The following is a 20,343-nucleotide window of genomic DNA, read 5'->3' on the forward strand; positions in this document are numbered from 1 at the left end:
GTTGAGTGCCTCAAAGAGGAGCCAAAGGCTGACAGCCATGTCCCTTACAGGGGCTGCAGTGAAAACAATGGGACAAGAAGTAGCTACCGAGATGGCTGAGGATGGAGAGATGATGATGGTGCTAGAGGAGGTGGTAAGACCAGTAAAATCTAGATTGTGTTTCCGAGGTAACCACAGATACGCATCCAGGAAAGACAGGAATTAAAATTTATTGTTTCCCCAAGTTGTCCTTGCTTTTATTCTTTGACACAAATTGAAAAAGGGTGGATCTGGACTTAGAAGCTGGCCAGGGCTGAGGGAAGAGAAACAGGTGCAAGGAGACACACCAAAGTGTGAAATGTGCAGGTACCTTGCAGCCAATTCCTAACTGTACAAGGCCGAAGGCATAGGATCCATTCCCACTGTTAGGGCCTGGAGCGGAGTTAGCACAAAGCCAGTCCATTTAGTAAGGTTATTCGGAGGTCTGCTGTGTACAAAGTGTACAAGAAGAAGAGGGCACAAGACTTAGAATAAGGAGGTAAACTGGACGTGGTGGCGCATGCTTGTAATTCCAGCAATCTGTGGTGGGGGTGAGGCAGGAGGACAGCAAGCTCAAGGGCAGCACGGGCAACTTAGAAAGACTCTGTCTCAAAATAAAAAATAAAAAAAGGTCTGGAGATGAAGTTCAGTGCAAAAGTCTTGGTTTCAATCTTCAGTATTTATCTCTCACACATACAAAAAGAAAAAGTGAAGGCGAAGTTTTCCTTAGAAAATCTCTTATGTAGCCCATACACACTGTAACACTGTGATATTTAGCAACTTTATGGAAAAATTCTAGTGTGTACACTAATACATATGCAAAATATAATTGTATATTTTAATTCATTAAAAAGGCATTGGAAAGAGTTGAACTTGCTAAATTTTAATGTGCTTACGAAACAGCTTCGGCGCACGAACTCAGCTCCCCGCGTGAGATGCAGCGCTGAGCGACTGGGAGAGTACGGCTGGCACCTGAAGTCTGCGCGCTCCAACGCTCCCGCGCCCGGGCTTCGCTAGAGCGCGAGCTTCCGGAGCGCAGCAGAGGCGGACAGCCGCGCCCACGTGACTGCGGGGCGGGGCCTGCGCGGGGTGCGCGCGCTTCTTGACGTGCCGCGCGGGGCGGGGAGAGGGGCGGGGCTTGCTGGGAGGCGCGGAGGAGGCGCGGCCGCCTCGGGACGCATGCCTGGGCCCGGCTACCGGAGGAGCGCCTTCTGCTCTCGACGGCCGGCCTGGTGCTCTGAGCCCGCGGCAGCGGCGGCGGCGGGCGGCATGCGCGTGTGAGATGCGGCCGCGGGCAGCCCGGACGCGAGCAGCGACCCCCGCAGTGGCGGCGAAGGCGGGCGCGGCCTCCTCGGTGCCGGGCGCGCGGTGCATGAGGGAGAGCACGCGGGCGCAGGGCAGCCGCCGGCCACGCCGCTCCCATAAACACTTGTTTAGGACTCGTTCGCCTCGCTGAGGTCCCCGGCTGCCCAGGCATGGAGCCCCCGCCAGACCCCAACCCCCCCGCCTCGGCCGCGGCGCCTCTGCGTGCCCCGGAGGTGGCGCGACTCTGCGAGGAGCAGGAGAAGGTAACAGGCCGCGCTCCTTGCGCCCCGCTTCCGCCCGGCCCGCGGTCCTCGGCTCGGCCCCCGGCGGACCGATCCCCCCCGGCCGCCCCTCCTGCCCTCCGTGGGCCGCAGCCCCTCGGCCTAGGGCCAGCGCGTCCCCGACCCGGCGCGCAGGAGGAGCGCAGCCTCCAGGCCTCGGGAGCTAAAGGGTTGGGAGAAACTTTTGTCACGTGCGTCTGTTTTTTTTTTTTTTTTTTGGTCTGGAGCCCTCTGACCTTGGAGCGGAGGGGAGGGATAGGGTAGAGGGAGGTGACAGTCCCTTTAATGTGAACGTAGAAGTACATTTTTGAAAAAAATGCATACAAGAAGAGAACGTGGGAATTTGGCGAGGTGCGCTGTAAGTGAAAGTGTTCACCTTGCTTTAAGCTTATGATCTAAGTGTTGCTAAAATGTATACTGTTACTCATTATTTACAGGTAAACGTTTTACTGTGTTTGTTACGATACGCTTTTTGTGCAAGCCCAGCCTTGAGGTTTAGTACTTGACAAAGTAAAATGTCTTTTTGTTAAATTTAAATTTTAGTCGTATAATAGATGAGTTGTAAACTACCAGGGAAGGGAGGAGAACGGTTTGCGTTTTCTAATGCGGTTGTATGTAGGTAAGTATACTCGATTGAGAAATACAGTTTTGTTGTTAAATTTGAAAAATTTCCGTGGATATTTGTGGTATTTCAGGTTGATTCTCTCTTCTGCTGTATCTTAAAGTTCTTTGAAAAAATAACATTTACCCAGACTTGGTTGCACACGCCTGTAATCCCAGCACTTGCCTGTTGTAATCACAGCATTCGGGAGGCTGAGGCAGGAGGATCACTATAAGTTTGAGGCCCTTTTGAACTACCTAGCAAGACCTTGTCTTAAAAAAAGCAACGTTAATCTACTTAAAGCTTTCCAGGTCATATTGGTAGAGAATATCATGGATTTTAAACAGAAAATTGCTTCAAAACTATGAAGATTTGAGAATCCCTAACTTTTTCTATGGAATATTCCTGTGTGAAAATGACTAGTACTTACAGAGGCATACAGATATACAGACCTCAACTTGATGAGGATTTTCATAGACCCCAAGATACCCTGCTTTGGTTGGAAACCACTTGTTGGGGTAAACTGGGGAAATCTTTCCTACTTTGTTTAGATTGGCTCAGTTATTTTTTGCATTAGATTTCCTTTTGGGAGCCATATTTTTTCTTAGTATCATATTTAATTTTAGTTTTTAAACTTGGTGACTTCTTTCCAAGGTGGGAGCTTTTTAAAAATTCACCTCGTGTAGGTGTTTAAATTACAAGACATTAATATGTCTTTTATTTCTTAAAGAAAAAATTGAAAAGGAAAGAAGAAAGAAGAGTTAGATGGTCCTGAAAACTTGTTCCTTTTTGACCAAACTATTTACATTTTTGTTGTTGTTAAATAGAAAATGTGAAAAAGACCTTCAGAAGATGGTGTTTCCTTTGCCTGTAATCTATGGTGGAATTACTTTCATCTCTTTGGTAACATAGCGTGTGCTTAATTCTGGCTGATAAGTTTTCTCCCATTTGGCATCTTTAAGAGATGTCGTTGGTTTTATTCTGATGTCAGCATGGCTGAAATACGAAGGATACTTTACGGGGTGCTCTGAACAGCTTTTTGGTATGGTGTCCGCTTACATTTGAAGAAAGAAATTGCTTTTGCAGTTACATTACAGACCAGTGGAAAACTGAATCCTTGTTTTCAGTGGACATTGACCATAATACCAAATTATTTGTTTATGTTGTGTTAATGTTACTTTGGCACATAAAATAGCCATTCATACCTGTCATGGGTAGTGAAATTACTGCTTCCTGATAAAGTGCCTCAGTAAAGAGATTATTTAATAGAAGCATCTACTTTAGTAGACAGAATACCCATAAAGCCACAAAATATACTGGTTAGATAGCTATGCTTTAATTATAGTTTAATACAGGAAGTTTATCGGGTAAATAGTGAATTAAATGTGTTTGTGAGGGACTTTAGGATTTAAAGCCAGTTCAGTTTTGACAGTACATAGTGGTGTGACATTCTGAATGTATAAAGACAAATATGTCATAGTATATCATATTAGTGTGTCAGTTAGTATTCCTTTATATAAAGGCTTTTCCCATTGTAGATTCCCTCAGAGAAAATGAAACACTGAAGAAATTGGCTTGAATGACTATTTTCTCAGTTTTCCCTGGGATGAGGCCTAGCTAGCTGGCTCTAGATGTAGAAGAGAGAAATGAATTCATCAGATACAGTGGATAGGCTTAGGGCATAATTTTCTCTGGGAACCTTGAATTATGTTGAGAAGGGCTGCTAGATAGTAATGTGGTTTAAATGTTGCTCATAATTTTTTTTCTAATTGTGACAAGTTTTACCATGGTATCTGTCCCGTTTTTTCCTTGTTCATCTGCTCCAGCACTGAATAAAAAGCATACAAAATTGGCAACTCGAGGGAAACAACAAACCGGGCACGAATGAACCACAACCGCAGTGTGACACATCTGAAGTAAACACACAGGATCAAATATTTTATTAGTTTTTACTTTCACTTTTAGAGTCAATGCTGAAACATTTTCAAGAAACCTTTTTATTAGTTTAAACTTCGGTTTTTTCCTTTTTTGATCTAGCAAAAAGTCATAAGAAAAGTTCTCTGTAACTTTGTTTATAATAATGAAAAAATAAAAATCTGACGGGATTGATTAAATAACTTATGAAACATAATGATTAGCTATTATGGAGGCATTAAAAACTGTAGAATGTTGTGTATAGCATGGTTCCAGTTTATGTGTATAAATATTCACATGTATTTGTATTAGAAAACATACCGTTGTTTTAAAGCGCAACTTTACCTAAAGGTTTGTGCAGTTGGATGAGATTTTAGTTTTTCAGTTAAGGATATTGGTAATATTTATTTAAATTTTTTATGTAAATTTGGATGTTGTACAGTATCAATTGCTAAATACTTTCTGAGCCTGAACAATGCCGTGGCTGGTTTGAATATCAGTTAGGCAGGTTTATTTCTTAGTTACTCCACAGCTGACAAAATTTATTGAAACATTTCCCAGTTCACTTCCTTTATTCCCACTTCAAAGGTTTGTTTAATCTTTATTGTCTTACAAAAGATACAAGAAGAGGAAAACTTGGATCATCTTTTTAAACTAAATATTTTTTTTCAACAGCATTAAACTATAGTATTTGATTTTTTTAAAAAGTAAGCTGCTTAGGAGCCTGTGTACACTGACCTATGCCATAAAGTACAGAATCTAGGAAGGACTGTTGAGGAAAGTCTTTGGCTGTTCTTAGTGGTTTTCTTGTACTGAGATCATATTAAGTTGGATTCTGTCTTAGAATTGAATTATGTTGAAATTTGGTTTCTTGGCTGAGGTGATATTTCTGGGATATCTTTTATATCTCCTGATAGTATTTTTTTATTATTTGAATTATTAAGATTTCATTATACTATGAAAAAAGTGGAATATAGTATGTTTTCATGAAAAGCTTATTTGTAGGATAATAGTAAGAATGGAAAACTTATTAAGACTATTTCTTTATTATTGAGTGCCTAATGTATTTCTCATTTTGAGTTTTGAATTAGCTTACACTTTCCTGATAATAGAACATTGGAGAATTAAATGCATTAGAAGTAAATATTTTAAATTATTTTTAAAGTAGAATTGCTAAGTTAGTTGGAGGCTGCTCATATTTATCATGATAAACTAAACCAGATAGTTTAAGGATCTGTTAGCCATGTACTTTATTCAACAAGTACAAGCTGCTCCCTCCAAGCTGGGACTCCAAGTCATAAAATTTATTCAGCACACTTACTGAGTATGCCTTGCATGTTCTGCTAGCATGCAGTAATGAACAAACTAGAGCAAAGGCTTGCTTTCATGGAGATTGCTGGAGTAGTGAACACACGCAGTAGGTACATTTAAAATGTCTGATATGTGATAGATAAGACCAGGTGAATCAAAGAAGGCAAGGGAATTCTAAGGAATACCTCTTATGTAAGGAGTCAGGGAGGGTATGTCTATCACAGTTTCACTTAATTTTTCAGTTGAACACTTTGCTTCTAGTTTTTGCCTAGAATTTTCTCGGGATATTTATGTCTTCAGCTTTATTTATAATGCTGTTTTCCAAAGTGGTTATACCAGTTTACAACTCCTGCCAGCAGTGTTGAAAGGTCCAGCTAGCTACTTTCACATCCTTAACACCATTTGGTATTACCAGTCCTTTTCGTATTTGGTAGCCATTCTAGTAATAACTGATGAGGTTGATCACCTTTCCCAATGCTTATTGGCTGTTTGGATTTTTAATAAATGCCTGCTGAATTCTTGTCCATTTTCACTTGGAATGTTTGCCATGTTCTAGTTTACTGATAGTAATTCTTTGTGTATTTTTGATATGGGTACTTTTTCAATTATTGGTTGTAAATTTGTCCCCAACTCTGTGGGGTTGAGTTGACATGTGATAATGATGTCTTTGTTGAACTGAAATTCTTAATTTTAATTATATTCTTCATGGCTGGTGGGCCTTCCTTCCCTCATTGCTCCCTCCTCAGCTCTCCTCCTCCTGTGCTGGGGATGGAACCCAGGGCTTCATACATACTAGTAAGTGCTCTGGCACTGAACTGTATGTCCACCCCTGTCTTGTTTGTAAGAAGTCTTATGAATGTTCTGAACGTATCCGTATGTTATCTTCTAGAAGGTTTATTGCCTTGCCTTGCATGTTGAAACAGTTAATTTTGTATAAACCTAAGGTTTTTCGTCTGTGAAAACTGAAGAATAAATTTGAGAACAAAAAGGAATTTAGGGGAGTGTTTATTAGAAATAATAGTAAGAAAAAAGCTCTTGATTACTCCCCCACAAAGAGAGAAAAGAAGTCCAATTAGGAAGCTTTGTCTTGGCCTAATATAGATGGGTGGGGAGGGGATGGGAGGCTCACTTTAAAGGAGATGAGTTCAAAAAAGAAATTGGTTATCTTCTTTTTTTTTTAAGCGTAGGTCTAGGTACTCAGGGAGCAACTTCCTGGAGGGAAGAGTTCTTGTGTCTCTTTTTATTTTAACCTTTTATCCTTTGTTTGTGTGTTTATCTTTGTATCACTGGCTTAGCTGTTAAATTAGTTCTTTACATGAGAGGCCTATTTTATTTTGTTTTTACTATCATCAGGCCTCTGTGCCTACTCAGTAACCAAACTAAACTACTATATTGTGATATATGTTCTGTCTGGAATTGATTTTATGTTCAGTGTGCAATTGAGGCAGTTTCATTCTTACTGCATGGGCAGGTGTCTAGTTGTCTCCTCATAGTTATTGGAAAAACTGTCATGTTCCCGTTGCATTGTCATCTTTGTCATAAACCAAGTGACTGTATTAATTCTCAACTTTGTTCTGTTTCCTTTATTCTTTCAGCACACCTAAACTGTGTTAATCATTGTGGTTTTGCAAGTTATCATGATACCTGGCAGTGTGAGCATAGTTGTGGTTCCTCAAGATTATCTTATCTTACCTGTTTCAGTCCTTTTGGTTTGTATTTCTTTTTCTTAACTTTTGTGCTTGCTGGGATGTCTAGTACAAGGCTGAATGGAAGTAGTGATAGTGGCTGCCAGGTAAATGTTCATAAATTCATCATTAAAAATGATATTTACAGTGAATTTTTTTAATACTTTTATCAGGTAAAGGAAATTTTCTTACATCAGTTTGCTGAGTTTTTATGAATAGGTGTTGAATTTAATTTAATTTATTTATTTATTTTGGTATGGGGGATTGAACTCAGGACCTTGAGCTTGTGTGGCAGGTGTGGTGCCACTGAGCTAAATCCCTGACCTGAGGTGTTGAACTTTAGAAAATGCTTTTTCCTAAATTGAATTATAGGTGATTTATTGAAAAAAGTGAATTTGATCTAATGGTGCAGTTCCTCCCTTCTACTTTATTTTTTTAAGAATGGCAGAGTTGCAAGAACATGTTTGTATAGCCCAAGGTACATTTCATTTTGTAAGTAGGTGAGGTTTCGGAACTCACTGCTTATAAGTTATATTTCCTTTTAGAACAACTTGTTATTGTTTTTAACACTCAGTGTCATTCTAGTTGAGAGGTATGAGAAAAGCAACTTTGGTTTAAGTCTTTTGGAAATTTTTAATAAACAATACAGTATTTCAAAGGGGAAGAAAACCCTGTTTTCATGTGTTAAGCTTCTTTAGATTGGAACAAAAGACAAGAATGGTCCTGGGAAAAAGGGAGAGAGGGAAGGAGGGACATAGACTACGCTTTAATCATAATACATGATTTTATTTTTCAATATTTTCAGTTTGGATTTGAAGATTTGTTAACTTGTATCATTTGCCTTCATCTCCAGATCTTAAATCTCAGTTTTTGTTGTTTTTTTTTTGGTACCGGGGATCAAACTCGGGTCCTCAGCTTGCGAGGCAGGCACCAGAACCACTGAGCTAAATCCCCGGCAAATCTCAGTTTTTTAAGTCTGTTGTAACACAATATTTTTTTCCCAACTATAATTATTTCTTTTGAAAAAATTATAAAACTATAGAAAATTGGAAAGAAAAATATAATGAACATTCTTTGTTTAGAGACATCAGCTGTCCTGTTTGCTTTTCCTTTACTTCTATTTTACTTTTTTCCCTGCTGAACCATTTGGAAATAAATTATAGATATTATCAGATCCCTAATAGTTGAGTGGATGTCATTTTAGAACAAGGTCATTCTCCTGTAAACTGTAATACATTTTTTTCAGGCCCAAGATGTTAACATTGACAAGTAACAAATTAAAATTTTTCAATTTTTCTAAGATTGTCCTTTCCAACTCCTTTTTCAATCCATGATCCAGTCAAAGATCACCATTGCATTTGGCTGCAGTAGAGTATTATCTCTTTTGTCTATTTTCATCTAAAATAATTTTACTTCTGTCTTTGTCTATGAAATTTGACATTTTTCAAGAGATTAGGTCAGTTTTCTTGTAGAATGTCTCACAATTTGGAGATGTCTAATGATTATAATCATGAAGAAACAAAGTGAAACAGTTTTGGCAAAAATTCTACATAGGTGATGGTAACTTACCAGTGCATCACATCAGAAGATACACAATGTTACTTTATACCAGTACTTTAAATGCTAATAATACAAGACAGTATGAATATTCTGTTCCCTTATGATAAAAAATAACCTTTTATCATGGATGATCCTTGCCTAAATCAGTTAGTATATTGGTGTTTGCAAATCAATGATTTCTAACCAGTTGTATTTATTACCCGGCATTTTTCTCTAATGAAGAGCCCTTGCAGTAAGCTCCCCCTGTTAGTGTCAGCACCATAAACTCTTTGTCTTTCTCTCTCTCTAATGTATATACATATATACACACACATTAAAAATTCACTGGATTGTAATTTCTGAGGTTCTTTTGATGTTTAGAGCATCCCAAATTTGGAAGAGGGAGCTCCTAGAAACTGGCTAAAGGATGCTTTTTTTTCCCTCCCATATGTTGCATCTTTCTTTGATCATTACCTAGCTTTCTGGCACAGGATGTCCCACATTTACTGTACTTTCTCTGCCCTCATCCTCAAATGGAGTATTTCTTCAACATGCCCTGGTTCTTATTTATTTTATTTCTTTTTTTTTTTTTTTTTTTAGAAGTGTGTTTTTCTTTACCTGTTAATTTTTTATTGGTGCACTTTAGGTATATATAATGATAACATTCATCATAGGGAATTTATACCCATATGTGATATATCTTACTTCTTTTGTTTTCCCGTTCTGCTTCCCTCCCTTCAATCCTTCTTCCCCTCCTTATTTACAAAAGCTTTATTTCCATTTTTCTTCTGTTCTCTTTTATTCCTTGTCCCTTCCTCCATTCTCCCTTTCTCCCTCCCTTGTTCCCCTTCCCATTGAACATTTTCTTCCCATTTCCCAATATCTGTTATACATTTTGGTCCTTATTTACAGTTTTGGTTTCCTCATACCAGAGAAACAGTGTGGTACTTAACCTGTGTTTGATTTATCCACTTTAGTATGGTCTCAAGGTACATCCATTTAGCTAGAAATGTCTCAAGCTTATCCTTCTTTATGACAGAGTACTCCATTGTATTAAAAAACCACATTTTGGACTGGGGATTTAGCTCAGTGGTTCCACCGCCTGCCTCGCAAGGTCCTGAGTTGGATCCCCGGTACCAAAAAATAAAAATAAAAAAAAGCACATCTTCTTTATGCATTCATTGGTTGATGGGCATTTGGCCTGTTTTCAAGATTTAGCTATTACAAAAAGTGCTGCTATAAACATGGGTTTGTATATATTGCTGTGTGTGTGTGGTGCTGGGGATCAAACCCAGGGCCTTGTGCATGCAAGGGAAGAGCTCTACTTGTGAACCACATCCCCAGCCCTATGTGGTATGATATTTTTAATTCTTTTGGGAAGATACCAAGAAGGGGAGTAGCTGGGTCAGATGGAACCTCTACTTTTAGTTTTTTGAGGAATCTCCACAGTGATTTCCATAGTGGTTGCACCATTCTACACTCCCACCAACAGTGGAGAAGGGTTCCTTTTTTCCCCACAACCCTGCCAGCATTTATTACTGGTTGATTTCTTGATAACAGCCATTTTTTTGGAGTGAGATGGAATCTCAGTGTTGTTTTAATTTGCATCTCTCCAGTGACCAGTGATGTTGAACATTTTTCATGCATTTGTCGTTTCTACTTCTTCATCTGAGAAGTGTCTTCATTTCAGATGCTCGGTTTTGAATTAGGTGTAAAATTTTGGGGGGGAGGTCTGAGTTTTTTGAGTTCTTTATATATTTTAGATATTAGTCCTTTGTCTGAGGAACAGTTGGCAAAAATTTTTTTTCCCACACTGTAGGTTGTCTCTTTATTCTATTGGTGGTTTCTTTTGCTGTGCAAAAGCTTTTTAATAAGATGAGATCCCAGTTGTTGATTCTTTGATATTTCCTGGGTGATTGGGTTTTGTTTATAAAGTCTTTGCCTACACCAGTGTCTTCAAGAGTTCTACCTATTCTGTTTTTCAGCAGATTTAATGTTTCTGTTTTAATATTTAGATCTTTAATTCATTTTGATTTTAGTTTAGTATGTGATGAAAGATACGGGTCTAGTTTTAATCTTCGGCATGTGGAAGGCCAATTTTTCCAGTACTATTTATTTTTTTAAATTTTATTTATTTATTTATTTATTTTTTGGTACCAGAGATTGAACTCGGGTCCTTGCGCTTGTGCAGCAGGCAGTGAAACTCAGTACTATTTATTAAAGAGGCAATCTTTTTTCCAGTGACAGTGTTTGGCTCTTTTGTCAAAGATAAGGTGGCTCAGTATGTTTAGATTTGTTTCTGCATCTTTTTTTTTTTTGGTACCGGGGATCGAATTCAGGACCTTATGCTTCCCAGACAGGCACAGTGCCATTGAGCTAAATCCCCAGCTCAGTTTCTGCATCTTTTAATCTGTTCCATTGATCTTTGGGTCTGTTTTTTTTGCCAATACTATGCTGTTTTTATTATAGTAACTTTGTAGTATAATTTGAAGTCAGGGATTGTGATGCCCCCCCTGCTTCACCTTTGTTGACCAGAATTGCTTTTGCTATTCTAGGTCACTTTGGGTTTCAAATGAAATTTAGCATCGTTTTTTCTAATTCTGTGAGATATGCTCTTGATATTTTGATCAGGGTTGCATTAAATCTGTATAACAATTTTGGAAGTATGGTCATTTTCAATATATTGGTTCTTCCTACCCCAGAACAAGGGATATCTTTTCATTTTCTGATATCTTCTTTCATCTCCTGTTTCAAGGTACTGCAGTTTTTCATGGAAAGGTCTTTTACATCCTTTGTTAGCTTGATTCCTAGGTATTTAATTTTGTTTTGAATGCTATTGTGAAATATTATTTCTCTTATTTCTCTCTCAGTGAGTTTGTTTTCTTTTGTGTACAGGAAGGCTATTGATTTCTGAGTGTTGACTTTGTATCCAGATATACTACTGAATTTGGTTATTAGATCTAGAAGTCTTTTGATGGAGTTTTGGGGGCCTTCTATGTAGAGTATCATGTCATGCAAATAATGATAATTTAACTTCTTGCTTTTCAATCCTTATTTCTTTTATTTATTTCTCATCTAATTGCTCTGGCTACTGTTTCCAGAACTATATTGAATAAGAGTGGTGATAATGGACATCCTTGTTTTGTTCCTTATTTTAGAGTGAAAACTTTCAGGTTTTGTCCATTTAGTTATGATACTGGCTGTTGGTTTATCGTAGATGGCTTTTATCAGATTGAGGTAAAGACTTCCAATTTTCTGTAGGTTATTTATCATGAATGGGTGTTAGACTTTGTCAAACACTTTTTCTTCATCTATTGAGATGATCATGTGTTTTTGTCCTTGGCTCTGTTAATATGGTATATTACATTTATTGATTTGTGTAAGTTGAACCATCCCTACATCCCTGGAATGAATCCTGCTTGGTCAGTCTTCTTATGATTTGCTGCATTCTGTTTGCCAGTATCTTATTGAGGATTATTGTGTTTTATGTTCATTAGGGAGATTGGCCTGTAATTCTCTTTTTTGGTTGGATCCTTTTTTGGTTTTGGTATAGGGTAATTCTTGCTTCCAGTAATGTGTATGAGAGTATTGCTTCCCTTTCAATTTCATTAAAGAGTTTGAGAAGTAGTGGCATTAGGTCTTCTCTGGATTTTTTGTAGAATTCAGCAGTGAATCTGTTAAGGCCTGGGCTTTTCTTTGTTGGTAAGTTTTTGATTACATTTTCAATTTGATGACTGATATTTGTTTATTTAGGATTTTTGTGTCTTCTAGATTTAGCTTTGGTAATTCATATGTATCTAGAATCTTGTCCATTTCTTCTGTTTTCCATCTTACTAGAATACAGGTTCTCAAAGTAGGTATAGATGGTCTTCTGATTTCTGCAGGATCTGTTGTGATTTCACCCTTTTATTCATAATAGCATGGATTTGAGTCTTTCCTTTGTTGATAAGATTGGCTAAGGGTTTGTCAATTTTATTTAATCTTTCAAAGAAACAAGTCTTCGATTCATTGATTCTTTGTATTGTTTTCTTAGTCTCCATTGCATTAATTTTTGCTGTGATCTTTATAATTTCCTTCCTTGTATGAGCTTTGGGCTTGACATGTTCTTCTTTTTCTAGAAGCTTGAGGCTCAACATTAGGTTATTTGAGCTTGCTCTGTTTTTCAGATATGAGAATTCATCACTATAAATTTTCCTCATAGGACTGCTTTAATTGCATCCCACAAGTTATGGTATGTTATATTGGAATTATTGTTTAAATCTGGGAACTGTCTAATTTCTTGTTTAATTTCATCTATGACCCATTGATTGTTCAGGAGGGTGTTATTCAATTTCCATCTGTTTATAAAGTTTTTATGGTTTCCTTTGCCATTGGTTTCTAATTTCATTGCACTATGGTCTGATAATATGCATAGGATAGTATTATTTCCTTTGCATGAGCTAGTATGTGGTCTGTTTTGGAGAACGTCCTGTGTGCAGCTGAGAAGAATATGAATTCTGATTTTGTGGGGTGGAACCCTAGACATCTAAGTCCATTTAATCGAAAGTTTGGTCAATTCTGATATATCTTTGTTGATTTTTTGTCTAGTTGATCTATTTGTGACAGTGGGGTATTGAGGTCCCCCATTACAGTTGTATTAGTGCTTATTTGATTTTCATGTCTGTTAATATTTGTTTTATATAGTTGGGTGTGCTGGTATTTGATGTATAAATATTTATGATTGTTACCTCTTCTTGGAGTGTTCCCTTTACAAGGGTGTAGTGACCTTCGTTTTTCTTAATTAGTCTTGGCTTGGAATCCACTTTATCTGCAGAATAAAAGCTACCTCTGTTTTTTCTGGATTCCTATCGCATGGAGTATTGTTTTTCATCCTTTGCCTTTCAGTCTATGAATTTCTTTTTGAATTAAATATGTTTGTTGTATGCAGCGTATTGATCCATTCTGCCAGTCTGTTTCTTTTGATTAGTGAATTGAGACCATATACATTGATGGTTATAACTGATATGTATTAACTCATCCTTGTCATGTTATTTTCCTGTTGTTGGTTTCCTTTTTTCCCCTCTCTGTTTAATTACTTGCCTTGCTTGGTGGATTAATTCTTTTGCGGTTCATGGAGTTGTAGTCCTTATTATCTCTTTCTAGAATGTCCTGCAGAACATTTTGAAGTGCTAGTTTCATGGTCATGAATTTCTTTAGGTGTCCTTTGTCATGGAAGTATCTTATTTCTCCATCAAATGTGAAAGATAGTTTTGCAGGGTACATCAGTCTGGATTGGAAGATACTTTCTTTTACGGTTTGACGTACTTCACTTCACTGTCATTGACATGAGGGTTTATGTTGAGAAGTCTGCTGTGATTCTGGTGGGCTTTCCTGTATAGGTGATTTGTTTCTTTTCTCTAATAGCTTTTAATAGTCTGTTCTTGTGTTGAATTTCTAGAATCTTGAGTAGTACATGCCTTGGTGTAGATTTTTTTTATAGTTCTATAGATTATAATTAAATTTGCATGCAGATTGTTTTACCTTGAACAATATTAAATGTTATTGTTTTATTTAATTCATCAAGTTTATTGGTACCTTTTAAGTATATAATAGGATGACACTCATCACTGGGAATTTGTACCTTTACATGATAAATCTTGTTTGTAGATTTAATTTTTGATCATAGCTAATTGGAGTTCTATATGCCTCACTTATTTGTATGTCAGATTCTTTTTCCCTGTTTGGAAAGTGTTCTGCTACTACTTCTGTGAACAGGTTTTCTGTGCTGTTTGCACTATCCTGCTTTTTCATTAACTCCAATCAATCTTACATTATTCTTTGCATCATCTAGCAGCCATTGTGTTGATTTTTCATGGTCCCTTGCTATTTTTAAGAGATCTTTCTTTTTGTGATTGCTAACTACAATCCTGTCTTCTATATCTGATGTTCTGTCCTCACATTGGCTCATTCTGCTGTGTATACTTTAAGTGGAATTTTTAATCTCCTGGATATCTGTTTGAGTCTGTTTCATGGATTCCATTTCTTTCTTACGTTGGGCATTCATGGTTTCCACCATTTTCCTAAGGTCTTTATTTTTTAAATCAGTATCTGCTCTAGAGTCACTAACCATGTGTTTCATTATGGTCACTATCTCTGTAGTTACCTGAGAGAGTATTTCTGATTTGATTTTTTTTCTAGAACCTCATTAATCTGTTTTGTTACTTCTGTTGGTACCACTTCAGAGAGTTTAGGTCAGTGGCTTTCAAATTGTTCTACCTTGTTGCCTCCCTGGGTTTGCTTTTGGTGAGCTGAAGTCTGGGGTTGGATTTTGCTTAAATGTCTTCTCATTGTTTTTTGTTTTTTTTTTTTAATTTTAATTTTGGGGTTGATGCTTGTAAATTGCTTACTTACTTAATGCTTACTGCAAGTAGCTTTATTGCCAGTATTTAGAACCCTTAGGAAATGACTGCTTCTCAGAGAGTCTTCCAGATATAGCTGGGTTTTAAGTTTTGTGTCTGTTGCAGGTTCCTACCTCTTCAATTTATGGACGATGAGAAGTTGGTTCCTATTTGGCCTAGCCCTTGGTTCTTTGGCACTGGACTATGTTATTATGATCCTTAGGCAATTTCAGTCTTGGCATACCAGGAAGAACAACTGATTAGAATAATTGTATCTCCTTGGGTAGAGTAGTACAATCAGGAGTAGCAATAGCATCAGTCACAGCCTAGAAAATGACAAATTGTGCTAACTATTAATTTGCCACCTTTAACCATATGAACTATATTAGTGGTTACATAAAAAAATCCAGAACAATCCAGAAAGTTGTATACAGTAAATATGCCTTCAGTATGGCAATTTTACCCCCCAGGGGAGAAAATTTAAAAGAAGTTAAGGGGAAAAAAATAGAAGAAGGTTAGAAACAAGGCTGGAGGACAAAGCAAGATTAATTACAAGATCTTTGGGAAAGTGGTGAAGATGGGATAAGAGAGAAGGAGGAAATAAAAACAAAAACGGAAGAGAACAGAACAACGAGAAGAAAACTAGAAACAATGTTCACACTTATATAAGAACAAGACCAAATAGTCAAGGAAAAAAGAAAAGAGAAAAAGAAAAAAAAAATGTCCACTTCGGAGCGAGTCTCTGATGTCACTGGTTGACAGAGTGAGCAAACAGAACCCAGATCGTGTTGATTAATCCCAGGAAGCCAGCCATAATTTACAGTGAGGTAGTGGATAATCCCAGCAAGCCTGCACCTTTAGTTCTACTGAAGTTCAGGCTAGTTTCTAGCTCTGAGGCTGGTACCTGATTTGTTCAGCCTGCAATACTCTGTGTTCCTCTTGCTGGCATGAACTCAGCTCCTTGACCTTCTGCTGACTTGTACTCGGTTCTGCCTTACCCTGACACTAGGAACTGCTAAATGGAGCCAGCCCACAGGTGTGCTGGAGTTCCAAGCTCATTTGTCCTCTCTCCAAGATGGCCATCGGCCAATTGCCGTCTCCTAGAGGTCTTCTGAACCCAAATAAGTCAGCAGCCACTTCAGTCCTCTGCATCCACTGCTTCGTTGTGCTGGTGAGTTTTTCTGTGGGGGCCTCTGGAGTCACCAGTAGTCACTTCTATCTGCAGGTTCGAGTTGCCCCTCCCACACAGTCAGGGCCCAGGGAAAAAGCACGGCTTGCCCCCTCCTTTTTTTGTGCTGAGGTCTCTCTTCACTCTCCTGTGGGCTTAATTTTCACTTCAGATCTTTTCTGGGTTCTCCTTCTTTTCTTTATGGCCCCAGAGGCTACCTTACCCTTGTCACCATGTGAGAACACAAGGAGAAGGTACTGTCTGGGGGCCACCTGCTAACTCAATCTGTTGGTGCCTTCATCTTGAATTTTCCAGCCTCCAGAACTGTAAGAAATACGTTTTTGTTGTTTATAAATCACCTAGTTTATGATATTTTATTATAGCAGCCTAGATAGACTAAGAATATAACATCTACTGATTTTATTAATCTTGTCATTTCCCTATGTGTAATCTGTATGCTCTATTTTAAGGATCACCATCTTAATTTAGGGTCTTAAAAAATAATATGCCAGATTTTTTTTTTAGTTAAATGTTACGATGAAGCTTGGTATTGTTACTCTTTTTAGTTGTAAACATTCTGGTGTTAGCTAATTATTTTTTTATTTTGCAAGTCTAATCTGTAAGCATGATATATCTGTTTATTTAGGTCATTAAATTATCCATTACTTATTTGGGATTTATTCATCTTGCTATGTTATACTTGTTTTTATTCTTTTATCTTTCTTTCATGTTAATATCTCCTAAATGCTGTTAGCTTTATAGTTAAAAATTTTTATTTTCCTTGTAGTTACTATCCTAGAGATGACAATGTGCACCATTTATTATAGTCTATCTTAAATTTTGCCACTTTTTAAATTAAATGATCTTTTGATAGTTTAATTTCATTAACCACTCCTCTGTGTTTTCAATCCCAAAGACATTAGAATTATTGTTTTGAAGATTCTATTTTAATTTTTATTTAATTCTAAAGTGGCTTTTTTCAGTACTTTAAAGATGTCATTACATTATCTTTTAACTTCTATCATTTTTTAGTCTTTCATTGGCCTTGGTGTTTTCTTACAAGGCGGGGGATGTGTATCTGCTTTTGAATTACCCTCTTCATCTTTAATTTTCAAGAATTTTATTCTGTTATTCCTAGATATTTTCTTTGTATTTAATAGCCTGCTCTGAGTATATAGTTTCTTGAGTTTGTAATTTGATATCTTTTGTCAGATTTAGAAAACTCCTATCTGCTCTTCAAATGTATTTTTTTTTTTGTACTGGGGATGGAACTCGGGACCTTGGCTTGCAAGGCAGGCGCCGGAACCACTGATCTAAATCCCCGGCCCCTCAAATGTATCTTTTAAGTCCTTGTCTTCTGCTTTTGATACTCTGAATATACATGTTAGGTATTGTCACTGTGTCTTTTGTTACTTTCTCATCTGCATTTTCTATCTCTTGTTTTGTGTGCCAATTTGGATATTTTCTATTGATTTATATTCCTGTTTACTAATTCACTGTTCTTATATATCTGTTAAAGTCTCTTACTGAATTCTTAATTGCAGTTATTATATTTTTAAATTTTATAATTTGTTTTGAAATTTTAAAATGGATTGCAGGTCTAATTTAGCCTTCCATTTTCATGAACCTGTTAATCATAAAGTCTGTAGCTTTTGTTACCTTTTGTGGTATCAGAGTACCTGAGATAAATCCACTTGTAAAGAGAAAAGGTTTATTTTGGTCTATAATTTTAAAGGTTGCAACATTGGCCTTGGTCCCTTGTGTCTGTGGTGATGTAGTACCTCATGGTGCAGAGGAAGCCATTCATCTCATGGTTAGAGAAGAAAAAAGAGGAAGGGAAAATGTAATATGAAACCTGTAGTCCTCTTGAAGAACACACGCCCAGTGACTGGAAGACTTCTCATTAGGCCCCACCTGTTAAAATTTCCACCATGTGCCAATAGAACCAAGCTGGAAATTAACTCCTAGACCTTTGGGAGACATTTCAGGTTGAAACTATAGCACAGCTGCAACATGGGAATCAAATAAGGGTCTGTTTGTAGTGTGATTTTCTCTTGATTTCATGTCAGCTTTCCCTGTTTTTATAGACTGACTGTCTTGTACATTGTAATTTTTTATTGGATGCTAGATATTGTAGTGAAAAATTTTAAAGATGGTAGATGAAGTTCTTTTTCAATGAGTGTTGTTCCTTTTAGTAGCCAAAGTAATCCATACAGAGAATGTCTTTTTCATAAGTTATGTGAAACTGTATGTGTAGCTAGGTTTCTCTCTTCTGTTCCTGTGAATTATTTGCTTGTACCAAAACTAGTACTAAATTTTCATAATTATTTTATCTTTATAATAGATTTTGATATCTGGTAGTAAAATTCTTTGCTTTTCAAGTTTGCTTGTGCTTTTTTTGGTATATATTTTAGGATTAACTTTTTACATTTACAAATTAACCTTTGAGTTTTGCTTGGGGTACTTGGAATCTAAAGATAAATTTAGGGAAAAGTGATGTGTTTATAATAGTATTTTTCAATTCATGAGCGTAGTATATATTTCCACTTATTTAGTTCTATAACTGTTCCCATTATGTGCTTTTTTTTTTTCTTTCTTTTTTTTGAGGCATCAGAGATTAAACCAAGGGCCTGGTAGCTTTTAAGGTATATAAATCTTGCACGTAGATTCATTCCTAGATATTTGCTTCTTTGCTATTAATTTTTTGCTGATATATGTATATATACATTTTTATATACTGACCTAAATTTATTTGAATTCTAACTGCTTTAAATCATTTTGAATTCTAACTGCTTCTCTGTATATTCTCATAGTATATATGTGGCTATATACATTATATATGTAGCTATATATTATTTTGTTAAAAATGACAGTTATACTCTTTCCAGTTCTTAAGACCACTTATGTTTTTTGTGTGTTTTGTTTTTTGCCTTACTGTATGAGCTAGAACCTTCAGTATAGTGTTGAGTAAGAGTACTAATGTGCTTCCTATACCAGAGGTTTGTGTTATGGTTTATGAAATGTCCCTCAAAGACTCATGCATTGAGGGCTTGATCTCCTGTGGAGCAAGTTCAGAGGTGGGGCCTGGAGAAGTTACTGGATCGTAAGGGCTTCAACTTCCTCAGTGGCATAATCCCTGATGAGATCATAATTTGGTGGCATGCATTATTGGCAGATGATGGGAGCAGGAGGTGGGGGCTAGTTAAAGGGGGGAGTTATGGGGGCATGACCTTGGGGTCCCTGGCTCCCTCCTCTCTGGCTCTTGTTTCTCACTCTGCTTCCTGGCTGTCAGGTGTTGAGCAGCTTTCTTCCTCTGTATGTTACTAACATGATGTTCTACTTTACCTCAGGGAATTTCCCTCTATCCACGTTTTTATACTGTTTGTATTTACTCTTTAGTGATTTCTTTCCTTTGAATGTTTCAGAGGCATGCTATTGTCTTGATCTGTGTGACAAGTTTATTACACTTAGAGGGAAGTTCTGAAAGGATTTACTGTAAGAAATCAGGAGGAACTCAAGGGTAGGATTTGTGTGTGTTTGCATATTTGTATATTTATAGTATTACTTTGTGCACCAGCTGTTTAGATGGTTTGTTAGTTTGTGGAAATCTCATTGTCACCCACCCTTTCAGAACCAGAATCTCTGAAATCACTTTAGTTTTTTTCCCCAGAGTACAGTATATTAGATTGATTCAGTTAGTAGCAGGTATATATATATATGTCTTGTTCCTCCTCTCTTTTTCTCTTGCCCTCCCTCTCCCTCTTCTTCTTTCCCCTGTCTTCCTCTTTTTCTCCCTCCTCTTCCCTTTTCTTCTGTTTTCTCCTTCCTTTTTTTCCCTCTCTCCCCCTCCCTTCCTCTCTGTGTCCTCTCTCCTTCCCTCCCTACTACTCCTCCTCATGTTCCCCTCCCCGCTACCTGCCCTTCCCCTTCCCTTCCTCCCTCCCTTCTTCCTGTCTGTCTTTCTGTCTTTCCCTGTCTGTCCTGCCCATCTCTCTAAAGGTTGAACTCAGAGCCTTTGCACTGAACTATACCCCCAGCCCATTTTTATTTTTAATTTTGAGGCACAGTCTCATTAAGTTGCCAAGAATTAGGCATGGATGAACTTGTGATCCTTCTGCTATAGTCTTCTAGAGTACGGATTATA

At 37.4% G+C, this 20,343-nt stretch overlaps 1 protein-coding gene across 2 annotated transcripts in view; it reads left to right on the forward strand.

Moving 5' to 3' along the window:
* The first annotated feature begins 1,185 nt into the window (after positions 1–1,185).
* Positions 1,186–20,343, forward strand: part of Uri1 (URI1 prefoldin like chaperone) — a 67,037-nt gene continuing 47,879 nt past the window's right edge. Inside the window, exon 1 of one of the 2 annotated variants that reach the window (XM_004858782.4) lies at positions 1,186–1,586. In XM_004858782.4, the coding sequence (XP_004858839.2) occupies positions 1,494–1,586 (93 nt within the window). In that variant the 5' untranslated portion in view covers positions 1,186–1,493. Of the gene's footprint in view, positions 1,587–1,822; positions 2,224–20,343 lie in introns of those variants that run through there. The other variant, XM_087191001.1, reaches the window with a different exon arrangement.

The sequence above is a fragment of the Heterocephalus glaber genome, unplaced genomic scaffold (genome assembly GCF_053883595.1).
Source record: "Heterocephalus glaber isolate CG9 unplaced genomic scaffold, H.glaber_assembly_v1.0 deba00001561, whole genome shotgun sequence".
Lineage (NCBI taxonomy): Eukaryota > Metazoa > Chordata > Mammalia > Rodentia > Bathyergidae > Heterocephalus > Heterocephalus glaber.